Below are 19,436 nucleotides of genomic sequence, written 5' to 3'. Positions count from 1 at the left end.
CAAATACGTGATTACTGAATACTGAGCTAACTAAATACTGAAAGACGTGGAGATTATAATATAAGGTCTAAATGGAAAGTTTAATTACCTTGCACATTTTCTGTTTTCTCTTCAAAGAGATGGGGATATCTGGACTTCATGTCCTCTTCGGCTTCCCACGTAGTCTTTTCAATCTTTTGATTCCTCTAAAGCACTTTCACTGAAGCAATTTCCTTAGTTTTGAGATTGTGGATTTGATGATCAAGAATAGCCACTGGAATTTCTTCGTAAGTCAGGCTATCTTTAACCCCTATAATCTCCGTAGGAACCACAAGTGACGGGTCTCCCATGAATTTCTTCCGCATTGACACATGAAACACTGGGTGTACAACAACTAATTCTTGTGGAAATTCTAACTCATAAGCCACCTGCCCGATCCTTCACAAGATTCTATATGGCCCATTATAGCGGGGACTAAGCTTCCCCTTCTTCCCAAATCTCATAACGCCTTTCATAGGCGAAACTTTTGGAAACACCCAATCATCAACTAGGAACTCTAAGTCTCTACGCCGCACGTCCAAATAGGACTTTTGGTGACTCTGAGTTATCTTCAAATGCTCTTGTATCAAGTTGACTTTTTCCATAACCTGATAGACCAAATCGGGTCCTAACAACTCCGGTTCGCCAAATTTGAACCAACCAATTGGTGATCTACACCTTCGCCCATACAGAGCTTCGTACGGTGCCATCTTGATACTAGAGTGATAGATGTTATTATAAGCAAACTCAATGAGGGGTAAATGTTCATCCCAGTTACCTTTAAAATCGATAACACATGCGTTCAACATGTCCTTAAGAGTCCGAATGGTGCGCTCTGCCTGGCCATCTATCTGAGGATGAAAAGTTGTGCTGAGGTTCACCTCTTGTGCCCAATCCTTTCTGAAAGGATTTCCAAAAGTTCAATGTGAACTGAGCACCACTATCTGAGATTATGGACAAAGGAGTCCCATGCAATCGAACAATTTCCTGGATATACAACTTGGCATAATCCTCTGCTGAATCTGTAGTCTTCACTGGCAAGAAGTGAGCTGACTTGGTAAGTCGGTCTACAATCACCCAAATTGAATCATGCTTCCGAAACGAGTGAGGTAGACTTGTTATGAAGTCCATGTTTATTATTTCCCATTTCCAAACGGGGATTTCTATACTCTGAGCTAAACCACCAGGCCTCTGGTGTTCGACTTTCACCTGCTAACAATTTGGACACTTAGCCACAAAATCTGCTATGTTCTTTTTTATATCATTCCACCAATAAATCTCCTTAAGATCGTGATACATCTTTGTGGAACCTGGGTGAATAGAATACCTCGAATTATGGGCTTCTGACATAAGCCGCTCTCTGAGCCCATCTACGTCTGGAACGCATAGTCTTCCTCCTCTGTACCTCAAAGTACCATCATCTCCCCCTGTTCAAAAGCTGTAGTATTGTGTTTGTGAATTCCCTCCTTTGGCTGCAATAAGTAAGGATCACTGAACTGTTTTTCCCTCACTTCGGCTACTAAGGAGGATTCAGCCATGTTCTGAAGAACAATGCCACCATCTTCGGAGTCCAAAAGTCGAACTCCTAGACTTGATAAGCGGTAGACCTACTTTGTCATAGTTTGCTTGTCTGCCTCAACATGAGCTAGGCTTCCCATAGAACGTCGACTGAGAGCATCGGCTACAATATTTGCTTTCCCGGGATGATAGAGGATATCAACATCATAATCTTTAAGCAATTCGAGCCACCTTCTCTGATGTAGATTCAATTCTCTTTGCTTGAAGATGTACTGGAGACTCTTGTGATCTGTAAAAATGTCAACATACACCCCATACAAATAATGGCGCCAGATCTTAAGCGCAAATACCACAGCTGCTAACTCAAGATCATGAGTCGGATAATTCTTCTCGTGAGCCTTGAGTTGTCTCGATGCGTAGGCTATGAATTTACCATGCTACATTAATACACACCCAAGACCAACCCCTGAAGTATCATAATAAACAACGAACCCTTCGGTTCCTTCCGGTAGTGTCAAGACTGGAGCTGAAGTTAACCTCTTCTCTAACTCCTCAAAATGTTTCTCGCAAGCATCCGACCATTGAAACTTGACCTTCTTCGGAGCCAATCTAGTCAAAGGGGATGATATAGAGGAAAATCTCTCTATGAAACGTCTGTAATAGCCTGCTAGACCCAAGAAACTTCTTATATTAGATACGGAGTTGGATCTAGGCCAATTCTTCACTGCCTCTATTTTCTAAAAGTTCACCTTCACTCCTTCTCCTGAGAAGACATGGCCCGAAAACGCTACTGATTTCAACCAGGATTCACACTTAGAAAATTTTGCATATAGCTTGTGATCCTGCGGTGTCTGCAACACAATTCTGAGATGTTCTGCATGGTCAGTCTGTCTACGAGAATAAATCAAGATGTCATCAATAAACACAATAACAACCAAATCAAGATAAGGCTTGAACACCCTATTCATAAGGTCCATGAAAGCTGCTGGTGCATTCGTTAAACCAAATGATATTACCAAAAATTCGAAATGCCCATATCGAGTCCTGAAAGCTGTTTTTGAAATATCAAGTTCCTTAACCTTCAACTGATGGTATCCCGATCTAAGGTCAATCTTGGAATAACACTAGGCACCTTGAAGTTGAACAAATAAATTATCTATTCTGGGAAGAGGGTACTTGTTCTTGATGGTGACTTTATTCAACTGACAATAGTCAATGCACATGCGCAAAGACACATCCTTCTTTCGGAAAAACAAGACCGGTGTGCCCCAAGGTGAGACACTTGGACTTATAAATCCCTTATCTAGAAGATCTTTCAACTGGACTTTTAGCTCTTTCAACTCTGCTTGAGCCATTCTATAAGGCGGAACAGATATCGGCTTAGTGTCTGGTTGTAGATCAATTCCAAAGACAATCTCTCTATCGGGAGGGACTCTAGGAAGATCTTCGGGAAACACTTTTGGGAACTCATTTAAAATTGGTACCAATTGGAGAGTGGAAATCTGAGCATCGGCATCCTTAACTCGAACCAGGTGATCGATATACCCTTTAGAGATTATCTTTCTGTCTTTAAGATAGGAAATAAACCTACCCATAGGTGCTACTGCATCACCCTTCCATTCTAAGACTGGTTCACGGGGAAATTCAAAACTTACTATTTTGGTTCTACAACCCACTGTGGCATAACAAGACTCTAACCAATCCATGACCACGATTACATCGAAGTCTACCATCTCCAATTTCATTAAGTCTGCTACAGTAAGGAGATGATACACTTTGACTCGACATCCCCTATAGATATGTTTTGCTATAACTGATTCTCCAACTGGAGTGGACACTTCAAAGGGTTCACACAACTTTTCTGGTTCTATCCCAAATTTCTTAGCAATATATGGGGTTACATAAGATAGGGTGGATCCCGGGTACATAAGAGTGTAAACATCAAAAGTGAATATTGTTAGCATATTTGTGACAACATCTCCACGAGCCTCTGTATCCTGACGGCCTGCCAGCGCATACAAGCGGATTTGACCACCGCCTACATTACCGGACTTTGCTGCACCACACCCTTGTTGGGCCTCAGAGTTTTGAGGTGCTGCTGAGTTATTGGACTGAGCTACATTGCCTCCATTATTCTGCCTTGCTGATGGACAATCCCTCAAGAAGTGGCCCTGCTGACTGCACCTAAAGCAACCATTTGTTCCCAAATGACACACCCATGGATGCTTCTTACCACACGTGTTGCAAGTAGGGTACTCAAGGCCTCTATATCCCACACTAGTCTGTGACTGTGAGCCTACTGCTCTGAAATTTTGGTTTTTCTTGTTAAACTTGGACCTCTGAATTGGTGCACTAGCTGAAGATGGAGCAGGTTCTGATTTTGATTTCCTGAAGAACTGGCGATTGCCACCTGTTTGAGATCCCTCATGGCTGAAATTTCCTGCAGACTTAGCTCCCTTGCTGAATTCCCTGTCCTTCTCTCTCTGTATCCGCTCTTCTTCCTTCAATCTGTATTCATTCCCTTGAACAAAGGCAACCATCGTAGTAATTGTTATCTCATTGTTCTGAGCAGCTATATTAGCAACAGCAAACAATTCATCTGAAAGCCCCAACACAAACTGCCTAACTCTGGCCCTCATATCACGTACCATTTCCGGAGCATACTTGGCCAGAGAGACAAACTTGAGGTAGTACTCATTCACACTTATCTCATTCTGTTTTAGTCTCTCAAACTCTAAAGCCTTCACTTCCATGACCTCAATGGGTGGAAGATGTTCAAGGCACGCATCTGCAAACTCCTTCCAAGTCGCAGGAGCCACATCCTCCCCTCGGGACTCTTCCCATGTTTCATACCCAGTATTAGCAACATCCTTCAGCTAGTCCACAGCAAGCTATGCTACCTCCGTATCTGTAGCATGCATCACTCAAAATATCTTTTGAACCTCATCAATGAAGTTTTGCGGATCTTCAACCTTTCTGGACCCTGTGAAAACTAGAGGTTTCATGTTGAGGAATTCCCTGGACCTGGAACTACCCATCTCATGAACAGTACTTGTTCCCTGCCTTTGAGCCTGAGTAGCAACAATCTGGGTGAGCAACTGGATAGCTCCCCTGACATCCATGTCTGAAGCATTGGGCACTGAGCCCGATACAACTCCCTGGGCCGGAGTGTCCTCCTCCCGAGCCGCATTAGTCGTAGCCCCCTGGCTAGTAACTGAGGCCCTTTTAGTGTACTTTCTTTTTGCAGGCATTTTTCTGAAATACACAATTCACACAAGTTAGAAGGATTCCTGAAAGCCTAGCTCTAACTGCACGATCTAGAGTATGAAAGAAATGGAACAATCCTAGATGTCTTGGTGGTCAACTGTTTACACGTATGGAGCGCATACACACATAAAAGTGACCCCATTGGACACAGCTTCATAGACTCCCTAGGACTCTTGAACCTAGGCTCTGATACCAAGCTTTGTCATGCCCCAAACCATGGCCTGGGCGTAACACGTCACTCGGTGCCTAACTACATGTGACCGAGCGAACCAACTGGATGATTGGATCAACATGTGGTATAACTGTTAGCTAAATATAAACTTGCAACATGCCGATCTACTAAAAAGTCTGACTGAAATATCATAAATGTGAAAAGTACTAAAAAGTTTGCAAGTATAAATGAGTAGCTGACAAGGCTAACACATAAAATCCTGCTAATATCTGACTGACATGACTCTAGTCTACGAAGCCTCTAAAGAATATTGAAATGCTAACTGTTTACCAGAACAAGGTCCCTGGTATACCTTATTAACTGAAATACTATAAAGACTGAAAACAAAGGATAATGCCCCGAGAGACTAGGGCTCACCAATAGCTGATACGAGATGTCCTAGCAAGCAGAATCGTCAACCTGTAAACCATTACCTGCATCGTGAGATGCAGGCCTCGGGCAAAAGAGACGTCAGTATATTTGAATTGTACTGGTATGTAAAACAACTAAAAGAAAGAACTGTAAATACTGAAACTGAAACTGAACTGCTAACTGGTAAACTGATAACTGAACAAGAAAGTAAGGATATGAATACTCCCTATTCTAAATGATGAACAACTTGTTTATCTAATAAACTACAGCCTCAGGCCCAATATATATGTGTGCAAGCTACGGCCTCGAGCCCAAGTATATGTATACATAACTACGGCCTCAGGCCCAAAGATGCATAAAGCATAAACTACGGCCTCATGCCCAAATATAGGTGTTCAACATTCAGGATTTAAAATAAGGAACTGAGAATCACACTGCAATACATGATACTGAACTAATGAACCATACTGGGTTACATAATACTGGAATGCTAAATAGGACTCAACTTGAATGTGTATTCATAATAAAATGATCTGTCATAACGGAGACTTATGGGATATTGAATGAATTATGAAACCACGTCATCTAGAGATTAGAAGTTCTACAACTATTCATGGAACTGAGGCATAATTACTTTCTGAGGAAATTTATAAATAGTCATAAGAATGAGACGTATGGAGAATCATAAACATTCTCAAACGTAGAGAGTTAGCCTCACATACCTTAACTTCCTGCTCTTGAGTGTAATACAACGTTTGTCAACCCTTTCAACTTTAATCTATAGCAATACAAGTCAAAGGGATTCCATATTAGCAATGATACTCATGTTTTGGTCACTTAGGCATTTTATCAAATACTTGGTGAGAATAAAGCTTCATAGTCCTTATTAATGGTGTTTCTACCCCCAATAACTCATTCTCTAGTTCCTAGATAAATTCTAAAATCTCAAATGGTTATAACCAACATCATTCTTCATCACCCATAAGGTAAACAACACCCTTAACCAATAATCAACAATCAACAACCTAAGCCTATAACCGTTCATGCTTTTCTATCAAACCCATCAACTCGTATCTCATGAACTAGAGTCTATAATCATTAATCCAATGCTATAATCAATTAGAGGGTGAAGACATTACCTAATCGAATATCGAATGATATGGAAGGTTTACCCATGTTAATAAGGTGTTGGAAAATTAAAATTAACTTAGAATCACCATTAGAACTTACCTTGGATGGTGGAGGGACCTTGGGGGAGGTTAGGTTCTTGAGAGCTTCCCTTTCTAGAGCAAGTTTTTTGTGTTTTGGGGTGTGGGGGACAAAGTAGGGCTTTAAAAATGACCCCTCTGGGTGTACCCCTGCACACCTGAAGGCCTGACCGCACACCTGAACGCGCAAAATGGCAGTAGCACTGTCACAAGTGTGTGGCCGCGCACGTGACCATCTGGGCGCGCACCTGGGGATGCATATTGCGCACTTATTTGTAAAACACACATAACCTTTTGCACAAAGATCCGTTAGGACTCCACAATATATCATTGGAAAGCTATTTCAAAGGCCTACAACTTTCATGTTTTGTGTTTTCCGCAATTCCTTACACATGTGTACTAAATCCTACTGCAAGAGAGACCTTTCGTAAACTTAGTAGATTTTATCGAATCTTATACACCTCACTCTCCTTCTTGATTCTAAAATAACTATTTCCACCCATACTCATATCGATAGAACTTCACATGTCCAAAATATAACATTACTACTCATTTAACACATTCATACCTAAGTCGAATTTACGGGGTGTTACACCAATAAATAAGGAATACCATATAAAATGTTGGGTATCAGTGGAAAGATTAGCTCGTGAATATTCGGACTACTAGCGATATAACACACGATTCTGCCAAGGTCGTTCGACCCAATCCAGAATAATATGTACACTATCAAGGGTCGTGCGGCACGAACCATAGATGCATCTATCTACTGTCGATGCATTTGGCCTGCTCCACAAGAAAAGGAAGGAAGTTATCGAATCACGAGACACGTACTTACAATACAGTACATGAGCACAAAGGGAACATAATCTTTACCGTTTCTCAAATAACTAGCCAATAACTTAAGGTGATAAGGCTTGACCTAGTATATATATATTTATTTCTAAATCAATTTCAGTTATAACTCTAATTAATTAAGCCAACAGAACGAGTTCAAATAATTCAATTATTACGTGATAAAGTCCTAAGTCTACCCGGACATAAACATGCTTTAGCTACATACGGACTCTCGTCACCTCGTGCGTACGTAGTACCCACAACTAGTTGCACATAATAATAAATATCACTTAGGGGTAGTTTCCCTCTCACAAGGTTAGACAGAAGACTTACCTCGCTCTGAAGTTCCATAACCGGCTCCAACGCCACTCTAACACCTCAAATTGATGCCCGTCGCTCCAAAACTAGTCAAACAATGTGCAAACCAATAAAAATATACTCTAATACTCGTAATAAATCAATTTATAACAATTCTCAACTCCGCTCGAATTAATTTCAAACCCCATATGAATTTTAATCATAAAATATGCTACGGACCTGCTCGCGCACTCAAAACACTGAAAAGAGGTCATCTTGACCCAATATTCACAATGGTCAAACTCCAAATTTCTTAACTTTACTAATCTCTCAATCAATGATCTAAAATACACCCAAGCCCCTCGGGACCCCATTAAATCATACCAACAAGTCCCAAAACATGATACAAACTTAGTCGAGGCCTCAAATCACATCCAACAATGCTGAAACTACGAATCATGCCTCGAATCGAATTATGAGTTATGAAATTTCCAAAGTCTATAATTTGTGCCAAAGCATATCAAATCAATCTGAAATGACTTCAAATTTTGCACACAAATCATAAATGACATAATGGACCTGTTCCAATTTTCGGAATAGAAATATGAGCTCAATATCAACCAAGTCAACTTCCGGTCAAATTTATGAATATTTCAAAACTTTAACTTTTTAACTTTTCGCTAAAATGCGCCGAATTGTCCTACGGACTTCCAAATCCGAATTCGGGCATACGCCTAAGTACGAAATTGCCATAAAGAGCTACTAAAACCTTCAAATCCCGATTCCGAGGTTGTTTTACTCAAAAGTCAAACCTTAGTCAATTCTTCCAACTTAAAGCTTTCGAAATTAGAATTTTCTTTCCAAATCAATCCCGAACTTCCCGAAATTCAATTCCGACCACACGTACAAGTCATAATACCTGAGGTGAAACTACTCAAAGCCTCAAACCGCCGAACGACGTGCTAGAACTCAAACCGACCGGTCGGTCGTTACATATATAGAGAGAGAAAAGGGCAAAAAAAAAAGACGAAAAATATAATAAATAACATTCATGAAAACGTTTGTGATGCTACTTCGATAAGAACTCATGATATCTAAGTTGTAAGCGAAGTATGAAGAAATGAAGAGATGATTAATTAAGTTTTAATTTTGTCACAACGTATAATCACGACGTTGTCCAGGATCATCTCCTGTATAAATAACTGGAATACCTGCTGCTAGCATCACAACCTTTCGACGTGTATTAAAACAATGATATCAGAATAGCCTACCATTCTCATGGCATCTACAAAAAAAAGTCTACTATCATAACCCAAAATCCAACCTAAAAAAATTTCGAGAAAAAAAGAGCTAACAAAGAGAAACGTCCAAGTGTCCGCTCTTTTACTAAATATTAATATTCAAAATGTTCAAATATTACTCCAACCAATTTCAAGAGTTTCCATCTCAATCTGAAATGAGAAAGACAACATCTTTACCTCATTACATATCCGGATGAGAAAAGCAACATCTTTATCTCATTATGTGTCCAGAAAAAATTGGCTTGACATTTTATCCATGCATAAAATGTTAGATGAAAGTTTTATTAAGTGACACATTCAAGATTAAGTAAATCTTACAAAATGGACAATAAAATAACCAAAAGATACAAACTTTATTGCTACAAATCAACCTAAAAATGAAGATAAATCAAGAATATGAGACATAGAAATATATCTCTTAGATTCAAATAATTATATAAGTGTCACGCCCCGACCTAGAAGCGAGACTGGCACCTGGTGCCTCAACTAACCTAGTGTACCAAATTGCGACTAAGGGACTCTGAACATATAATGTCATAATTTGGCCAAGGGGCCACCTTGCAAGACAATTTGCGAAGCAAAATATAAAACTGAATGGAAACTAGCGATGACTAAACATTAATATAAAGTTGGGCCGACAAGGCCGTCATAACTACTACAACTGACAAACCACCAAAATATACATACCAGGCCTACAAGCCCAACATAATGCACTAACTGACAGGATATGTCTACAAGCCTCTACTGATAGATATATTGTGATCGGAACAGGGCCCCGACCTACCCATAATATATATACATACACACAGAAGATGTACACGAAAACCTAGACCCGATAACTCCGAAGGATGTGGAGCTTACCGATCAGGCTGAACTCTGGAAACACCTACTGAGGAGGTATACCCGTCTGTCTATCTGAACCTGCATGCATGAAATGCAGCGTCCCCAGAAAAGGGACGTCAGTACAAAATAATGTACCGAGTATATAAGGCGATAACATAACTTAAAGTTGAAACTAAACTGATAATATAATAACTGAAAGTAATTGGGAGTCAAAGATGATCTGGAGATATACTTACCTGTTGATACTGACTCAACTCCTTCAATATAGTAAGTAAAATAGTTGTCCGGCCTTATAAGACTCGGTATATATAATTGCTCTGCCGTAGTAGGCTCGCTCATAGGCGCTCGGCCATACTAGGCTATGTATCTCGACCATGATGGGCTCGCTCATAGGCGCTCGGCCACAGTAGGCTCGGTATATAACTTTCCATCTGATCAGAGGTTGCCCAATAGGGGCCTGCCCATCGATTATAGCTCGATGGTAATGAAAATACTGTAACACTGTATATATAGGCTTGCTGCTATCTTGACTGGAAGAAGACAATACTAAATTGAATATAGAGTCTCGATAAGGAATAATATTGTAACTTATGAGAATAGAATAGTGTGAATAAATTCATGAATATGAACTTCTCTTTTTGTCTCATTACTAACACATGTATCTATGAGATCATGCTAAAATGAAGGAAGGCTTAGCCTTAACATACCTTATCACACTCTTTTCAATCACCAAGTTGAACTCGCCTCTTCTCACCTTAATCTACAACAATGATAATAATACTATCATTAAGTTATGAAACGTATAACTATCGCACAACGAACGACATGCTTATTTTGTATTAAAACGGACAGCATTTCCCCAATAATTCTTACTTCCTCCAAATTCAAGATAACACCAACAACACCAAAAACAACAATAACAGCATATATACATTATTTTCCAACCTTATACACACCACACAATACTACAAAACAGCCCAACACACCCCAATCTCTTCATACACAAAACGACCACCGTAGTAGTGTCAACAACCCGAAAATGTTACAACGAACGACCAGCCCAACATCCTGCATTTATGTGGTGTTTCTCCACACCCTTCCTCCTCCAAAACTCCACAAAACAGTAGTAAAACACGCAGTCCAACAGCACCACAAAACAGTCCACAAAATAGTCCATAAAACAGTCCGCTACAAGTGAATAACTCGAACTCACGGCTTCCGATCACCGTCCCGTGAGTTCTTACAAATATAGAACGACTTACTATACATCTACAACAGAAAAAATGAATGAAAGAGAGCAGTAAACTTACCTTATTTGTTGGATAACTCGACTCCTATCTTGATTCTTCAAACTCTAGGCTTTACCTCCGATTAGAACTTGAAAGGGGGAGAAAATCAATTGGGGTTTGGGGGAAATATTTGGGAGGAGTTTTGCAGAGAATGAGTCTGATTATTTTTCCCTATTATCAGACTAATATATGAAGGGGATAGGACTTTAAAAAGGCCTCTTTGAACGACCCGAACTGGCCCATTTTTGGACGACCCGAACAGGCCCAGTTTTGGATTCTCGTTTAAGCAAGTAGTTGACAGTCTGCGCAGTCTTGCAAAAATGCCCATATCTCTCTACTCATATATCGTATTGACAAACGGTTTAATGTGTTGGAAAGTAGACTCATAGATATTTAATTTGATGGGTGTAACACCCCATAACTCTAAGTATATTGGAAGAAAATCGAAGCTACATTTGACCTAAAGTTTCAGTAAAATATATGAACGTAACTTGTGATGACTTTCATCGACTTTTGTTCCACCACTCGCTTGACTTCAAAACATAACATATGACTATCATACGAATAACATAACTCGTAACATAACCTCCTTATCATGTAAAACACCCTGGTCTCATCCCAAAAGTACATGTTATAACATTCCCAATTTGTCGGCTTTCGACGAAACATTATTTTCTTCAATTCCTTTAGCTTCTAAACCTTCCAACCCTCTTTGTACTTGTTGTTCATGATATTCAATATTTGTAACTTCCGAGGTAACATGATTAAATTGCTTTATATATTTTCAAAGATGATCTCATTTTTTTTTCTTTTGGGTCCTACACTAGTTTGCTCACGACGCAGTTTTACGTACAAAAAAAATATAGGGTGTAACATTATTCCCCCCTTGGGAACATTCGTCCTCGAATGTTTTCTTTTAGAGACTTTGGAAAAATTTTGCCAGAGTTTCCTCTGTACACTAGACTATAACCAACTTGTATGCAGCCAGAAAACATAATATGCATGCCACACATGGCCAATGTCTATAAATAACAACACTTTGCCTCAAAGAGTCGTAAATCATAAATACTGAAAGTCTGAAAATAAGAGCTTACCTGATGACCTACTAGCCTGAATAGAGTTGTGCTTTAGCATCCCATCTCAAGCCATATCTTCAGTTTGAAATAGATGGGGGTATTTATACTTCATTTCTTCCTCCGCTTCCCATGTCATCTCTTCCACATTATTGCTTCTCCATAAAACCTTCACGGAGGCTACCTCCTTATTTCGTAGCTTGCGAATTTGTCGGTCTAAGATGGCAACTGGAATTTCCTTGTATGACAAGTCCTCCGTAATTTGTACATCATCTGTGGATACCACTCTGATAGGATCTCCAATGCACTTCCGTAGCATAGATACGTGAAAAACCGGATGGACTAACTCCATTTCTGAGGGCAATTCTAACTCATAAGCTACTTGGCCCACTCTCCGAATAATCCTGTAAGGCCCAATATACCGTGGGCTAAGTTTGCCTTTCTTGCCAAACCTCATCACGCCCTTCATAGGGGATACCTTTAAGAATACCCAGTCATTAATCTCAAACTCTAAGTCTCGTCGCCGCATGTCATAATATGACTTATGGCGACTCTGAGCTGTCAACAGTCGCTCCCAGATGAGCTTTACTTTCTCTACGGCCTGCTAAACTAGGTCTGGCCCATATAACCCAGATTCTCCAACATCAAACCACCCTATAGGAGATCTGCACTTACGCCCATACAAAGCCTCGTACGGAGCCATCTGAATACTGGAGTGGTAACTGTTATTATATGCAAACTCGACAAGAGGTAGATGTTCGTCCCAACTTCTTTTAAAATCCAACACACATGCTCGTAACATATCCTCGAGCGGATGAATTGTGTGCTCGGCTTGTCCATCAGTCTGTGGATGAAAAGTTGTGCTGAGATTCACCTGAGTCCCTAGACCTCTCTGAAATGACCTCCAAAAATGTGCTATAAATTGAGCCCCACGGCCAGATATAATAGATACTGGTACTCCGTGTAGCCGCACTATCTCCTTAATATATAACTTTGCATAATCTTCTGCTGTATATGTAGATCTGACAGGTAGAAAATGAGCTGATTTAGTAAGCCTATCGACTATCACCCATATAGAATCGAACTTACGATGAGAACGAGGTAAATTCGTAACAAAGTCCATGTTTATCGCCTCCCATTTCCATGTCGGGATCTCTATAGTCTGCATTAGCCCTCCGGGCTTCTGATGCTCTATTTTCACCTGCTGGCAACTAGGACACTGGGCGACAAACTCAGCAATGTTCTTCTTCATATCGTTCCACCAGTACACATCCTTAATGTCATGATACATCTTCGTCGACCCAGGATGAATGGTGTACCACGAATAATGTGCCTCTGACATAATCATGTCTCGTAACCCTGCTACATCTGGAACACACAAACGACCCCTATATCTGAGAACTCCATCTCCCTTGAGCTCTAACAATGGATTCTTCTGCTGCGGAACTCGCTCTCTCAACTCGACCAACTCTGGGTCATCGTACTGCCTTTCCTTGACTTCAGCTATGAGAGATGATTTTGCAGTGTTTTGGAGTATAACTCCACCATCGTCAAAATCTACTAACCGAACCCCCAAACAAGCCAATTGATGAATCTCTCTAGTTAATTGTCTTTTCTCGGCCTTTACATGTGCTAAGCTACCCATAGATTGGTGACTTAAGGCATCTGCTACAACATTAGCTTTCCCTGGATGGTAGAGAATATTAACATCATAATCTTTCAATAACTCAAGCCATCGCCTCTGTCGCAAATTCAACTCTTTTTGCTTGAATATATATTGCAGACTTTTATGATCGGTAAATACATCAACATGAACACCATATAAATAATGCCGCCATATCTTAAGTGCATGGACAACCGCAGCTAACTCGAGATCGTAGGTTGGATAATTCTTCTCATGCTTCCTTAACTGCCTTGAAGCATAAGCAATTACCTTCCCATGTTGCATCAGGACACATCCTAACCCAACACCTGAGGCATCACAATACACGACATAACCTTCTGGACCCTCTGGAAGTGTTAGAACTGGCGCTGAGGTCAACCTGTTCTTAAGCTCTTGGAAACTCCGCTCGCAAGCCTCAGTCCACTGAAACTTAGTTGATTTCTGTGTCAACTTCGTCAATGGTGCCGAAAGGGAAGAAAAACCCTCTACGAATCTCCGGTAGTATCCTGCTAAGCCTAAAAGCTACGAACCTCTGTCGGAGTGGTAGGTCTAGGCCAAGATTTCACGGCCTCAATCTTTTGAGTGTCTACCTTTATACCTTCATCGGATATAATATGCCCCAAGAATGCTACAGACTTCAACCAGAACTCACATTTAGAAAACTTAGCATACAACTTACGATCACGGAGGGTTTGGAGTACCGCTCGCAAGTGGTCCACATGTTCATCCTCTGAACTTGAATAGACCAGAATATCATCAATAAATACTATCACGAACAGATCTAAAAATGGACGGAATAGGCTATTCATCAAGTCCATAAATACGGCGGGAGCATTTGTCAACCCGAAGGACATGACAAGGAACTCGAAGTGGCCATATCGGGTCCTGAAGGCTGTCTTCGGAATATCTTTCTCCCGAACTCTGACCTGGTGGTATCCTGATCTCAAATCTATCTTTGAAAAGAATCTAGCCCCCTGCAACTGATCAAACAAATCATCAATCCTTGGAAGTGGATACTTATTCTTAATAGTTACCTTGTCCAGCTGTCTATAATCGATACACATCCTCAACGAGCCGTCTTTCTTCCGCACAAAGAGTACCGGTGCACCCCAAGGCGAGGTACTGGGCCTGATGAAACCTTTCTCCAGCAAATCTTTTAACTGCTCCTTCAACTCCTTTAATTCGGCAGGTGCCATTCTATACGGAGGGATGGATATTGGTTGAGTTCCTGGAAGCAAATCGATGCTAAAATCAATCTCTCGCTCTGGAGGAATACCTGGAAGTTCATCTGGAAACACATCTGCATACTCGTTGACTACGGGAATAGATTGAAGTGTAGATATCTCAGCATCTGCGTCTCTAACTCGCACAATATGATAAATGCACCCTTTTGCAATCATTTTCCTCGCCTTCAGATAGGAAATAAACCTACCTCTGGGTGCCGCTGTATTACCTACCCATTCAAGGACTGCCTCACCCGGGAAATGAAATCTAGCTGCCTTTGCTCGGCAATCAACTGTAGCATAGCAAGCTGACAACCAGTCCATGCCCATGATAGCATCAAAATCCATCATCTCTAACTCAACTAGGTCGGCTGAGGTCTGACGACTACAAACTGTCACCGTACAACCTCGGTAAACCCGTCTAGCAATAATCGATTCTCCGACCGGTGTAGATACCGCAAAAGGATCACTTAGTATTTCAGGCACTATACCAAATTTCCTCGCGACAAATGGGGTAATATATGATAAAGTAGATCCTGGGTCTATCAAGGCATAAGCATCTTGAGAGCAAATGGTCAATATACCTGTCACAACGTCTGGTGAAGACTCCTGGTCATGTCGACCCGCTAAAGCATAAATACAGTTCTGATTAACACCTGAACTGGAACCTCTACCTCTGCCTCGACCTCTACCAGCTGAAGATTGAGACTCATGCCTTGAAGGATGCACGGACATAGACGATCCTGTTGCTGAACTCGCTGGTTGTGCCATTCCCCCAGAATCTCTATTTGCGCAATCTCGCATCATATGCCCCGGACGCCCACATGTATAACAAGCATCAGAACCTGCTCGGCATTGACCCAAGTGTCCTCTACCACAGATGTCACACCGCGGAGGAAATGACCATGTCTGCGCAGAACCTCGTTGTCGTTGCAAACCCGACGCCCGTGAGCTCTCACCTGGTCCTGACTGAGTATAGCGGTCATACATGTAACCCTGCAACTGAGGTGGTGGAGGCCTAGGTGGCCGTCTGAAGTACTGGGGCCTATAACTACCCTGAGACTGCTCCTGAAACCTAGTAAATCGCATCCTCTTACGCTGCCCTTGCTCAGTCCTCTCTGTACCCTGCTGTCGACGCCTACCCCTTTTTATATTTTGAGCGAATGCCTGAATCCGGGAGATATCCATATTATCATGCAATGCAGCGGTGGCACATGCCTCGGTCAACTCTGGGGTTAACCCTGCTATAAACCTGTGGATCCTGTCATGCATAGTAGCAACTATGCATGGTGCATATCTGGCTAATGAGTCAAAACGGAGACTATACTCTCGAACACTCATATTGCCCTGTTTAAGGGCTAGAAACTAATCGACCCGAGCCTGTCGGATCTCCTGCGGTAAGTACTGGTCAAGGAAAGCATCTAAAAAATTCTCCCAACTAGCTGGAGGTGCATCACGTGCCCTGGACCTCTCCCATCCCTCGTACCAAAGGATGGCTATATCTCGGAGTCGAAAAGTTGCTAGCTCAACTACTTCTTTCTCTGTGGCATGCATAACCCGAAAGATCCTGTGAAGCTTATCTATGAAATCTTGCGGGTCCTCCCTCTAATCTGACCCCGTAAACTCTGGGGGACTCAAAGCAATAAACTCTCGGACCCTTGAACTCCCAGACCCTTCAGAAGATCCTGCACTAGCTGATGCCCTAGCTTGTTGCTGGGTAGCTACCAATTGTGTCAACAAATGCACCGCACTCCTCAAGTCCTGATCTGGTGGAAGTGGAGGGGGAACTGGATGTGCGGTATCCCTAGGAATCTCCTAAGGTGGTGGAGGAGCCGGTAATGGCTGAGTAGGGGTCTCGCCTTGGGCCTCAGACTGGGACCCATCTATTAGGGGTACCCTGCTAGTCCCCTCACCTGTTGTTGTATCTCCCCTCTGGATAGCCGTAGTCTTCCTAGTCATCGTCATCTGTGTATGAAAACACAAACACGTAAGTTTAACTCAAATTTCCTATAACTCAGTTCTACAGCACGATTTAGATTTGAAAAAAGGGAAACCAACTCCAAAATGCCATGTAGCTCCCTGCTTATATAATGTGGTGCACAACACATCTATAAACAAGATCCTACTAGACACGGCTTGTAGACTCCCTAGGATAGAACTGCTCTGATACCAAGTTTGTCACGCACCGACCTAGAAGCGAGACTGGCACCTGGTGCCTCAACTAACCTAGTGTACCAAATTGCGACTAAGGGACTCTGAACATATAATGTCATAATTTGGCCAAGGGGCCACCTTGCAAGACAATTTGCGAAGCAAAATATAAAACTGAATGGAAACTAGCGATGACTAAACATTAATATAAAGTTGGGCCGACAAGGCCATCATAACTACTACAACTGACAAACCACCAAAATATACATACCAGGCCTACAAGCCCAACATAATGCACTAACTGACAGGATATGTCTACAAGCCTCTACTGATAGATATATTGTGATCGGAACAGGGCCCCGACCTACCCATAATATATATACATACACACAGAAGATGTACACGAAAACCTAGACCCGATAACTCCGAAGGATGTGGAGCTTACCGATCAGGCTGAACTCTGGAAACACCTACTGAGGAGGTATACCCGTCTGTCTATCTGAACCTGCATGCATGAAATGCAGCGTCCCCAGAAAAGGGACGTCAGTACAAAATAATGTATCGAGTATATAAGGCGATAACATAACTTAAAGTTGAAACTAAACTGATAATATAATAACTGAAAGTAATTGGGAGTCAAAGATGATCTGGAGATATACTTACCTGTTGATACTGACTCAACTCCTTCAATATAGTAAGTAAAATAGTTGTCCGGCCTTATAAGACTCGGTATATATAATTGCTCTGCCGTAGTAGGCTCGCTCATAGGCGCTCGGCCATACTAGGCTATGTATCTCGACCATGATGGGCTCGCTCATAGGCGCTCGGCCACAGTAGGCTCGGTATATAACTTTCCATCTGATCAGAGGTTGCCCAATAGGGGCCTGCCCATCGATTATAGCTCGATGGTAATGAAAATACTGTAACACTGTATATATAGGCTTGCTGCTATCTTGACTGGAAGAAGACAATACTAAATTGAATATAGAGTCTCGATAAGGAATAATATTGTAACTTATGAGACTAGAATAGTGTGAATAAATTCATGAATATGAACTTCTCTTTTGTCTCATTACTAACACATGTATCTACGAGATCATGCCAAAATGAAGGAAGGCTTAGCCTTAACATACCTTATCACACTCTTTTCAATCACCAAGTTGAACTCGCCTCTTCTCACCTTAATCTACAACAACGATAATAATACTATCATTAAGTTATGAAACGTATAACTATCGCACAACGAACGACATGCTTATTTTGTATTAAAACGGACAGCATTTCCCCTATAATTCTTACTTCCTCCAAATTCAAGATAACACCAACAACACCAAAAACAACAATAACAGCATATATACATTATTTTCCAACCTTATACACACCACACAATACTACAAAACAGCCCAACACACCCCAATCTCTTCATACACAAAACGACCACCGTAGTAGTGTCAACAACCCGAAAATGTTACGACGAACGACCAGCCCAACATCCTGCATTTATGTGGTGTTTCTCCACACCCTTCCTCCTCCAAAACTCCACAAAACAGTAGTAAAACACGCAGTCCAACAGCACCACAAAACAGTCCACAAAATAGTCCACAAAACAGTCCGCTACAAGTGAATAACTCGAACTCACGGCTTCCGATCACCGTCCCGTGAGTTCTTACAAATATAGAACGACTTACTATACATCTACAACAGAAAAAATGAATGAAAGAGAGCAGTAAACTTACCTTATTTGTTGGATAACTCGACTCCTATCTTGATTCTTCAAACTCTAGGCTTTACCTCCGATTAGAACTTGAAAGGGGGAGAAAATCAATTGGGGTTTGGGGGAAATATTTGGGAGGAGTTTTGCAGAGAATGAGTCTGATTATTTTTTCCTATTATCAGACTAATATATGAAGGGGATAGGACTTTAAAAAGGCCTCTTTGAACGACCCGAACTGGCCCATTTTTGGACGACCCGAACAGGCCCAGTTTTGGATTCTCGTTTAAGCAAGTAGGTGACAGTCTGCGCAGTCTTGCAAAAATGCCCATATCTCTCTACTCAGATATCGTATTGACAAACGGTTTAATGCGTTGGAAAGTAGACTCATAGATATTTAATTTGATGGGTGTAACACCCCATAACTCTAAGTATATTGGGAGAAAATCGAAGT

General features: G+C 41.4%; 1 protein-coding gene across 1 annotated transcript; it reads right to left on the bottom strand.

Annotated features, from left to right (window-relative positions):
• Window positions 1-1,625: 1,625 nt before the first annotated feature.
• LOC142173546 (uncharacterized) lies at window positions 1,626-9,200 on the bottom strand. The gene is made up of 7 exons (XM_075239159.1): window positions 9,149-9,200; window positions 9,000-9,052; window positions 6,109-6,164; window positions 4,479-4,791; window positions 2,713-4,412; window positions 2,286-2,427; window positions 1,626-1,973 (listed from the first exon to the last, which is right to left on the bottom strand). Exons 1-7 carry the CDS (start codon window positions 9,198-9,200, stop codon window positions 1,626-1,628), a joined length of 2,664 nt encoding a protein of 887 aa, XP_075095260.1.
• Window positions 9,201-19,436: the final 10,236 nt, after the last annotated feature.

The sequence above is a fragment of the Nicotiana tabacum genome, chromosome 19 (genome assembly GCF_000715075.1).
Source record: "Nicotiana tabacum cultivar K326 chromosome 19, ASM71507v2, whole genome shotgun sequence".
Taxonomy (NCBI): Eukaryota; Viridiplantae; Streptophyta; class Magnoliopsida; order Solanales; family Solanaceae; genus Nicotiana; species Nicotiana tabacum.
The sequence above is the reverse complement of the archived record's forward strand: the minus strand, read 5'-3'. Positions and strand labels throughout refer to the sequence as shown.

Bases quoted from the DNA above. Each gene is read 5' to 3' on its own strand.
- LOC142173546 (XM_075239159.1), bottom strand. From the start codon at position 9,200: ATGTTGTCTTTCTCATTTCAGATTGAGATGGAAACTCTTGAAATTGGT. The intron at 9,053-9,148 runs GTAATATTTGAA...AAATTTTTTTAG, and splicing joins AACTCTTGAAATTGGTTGGA to GTTGGATTTTGGGTTATGAT. The intron at 6,165-8,999 runs GTAGGCTATTCT...GTATTGCTATAG, and splicing joins TTGTAGATGCCATGAGAATG to ATTAAAGTTGAAAGGGTTGA.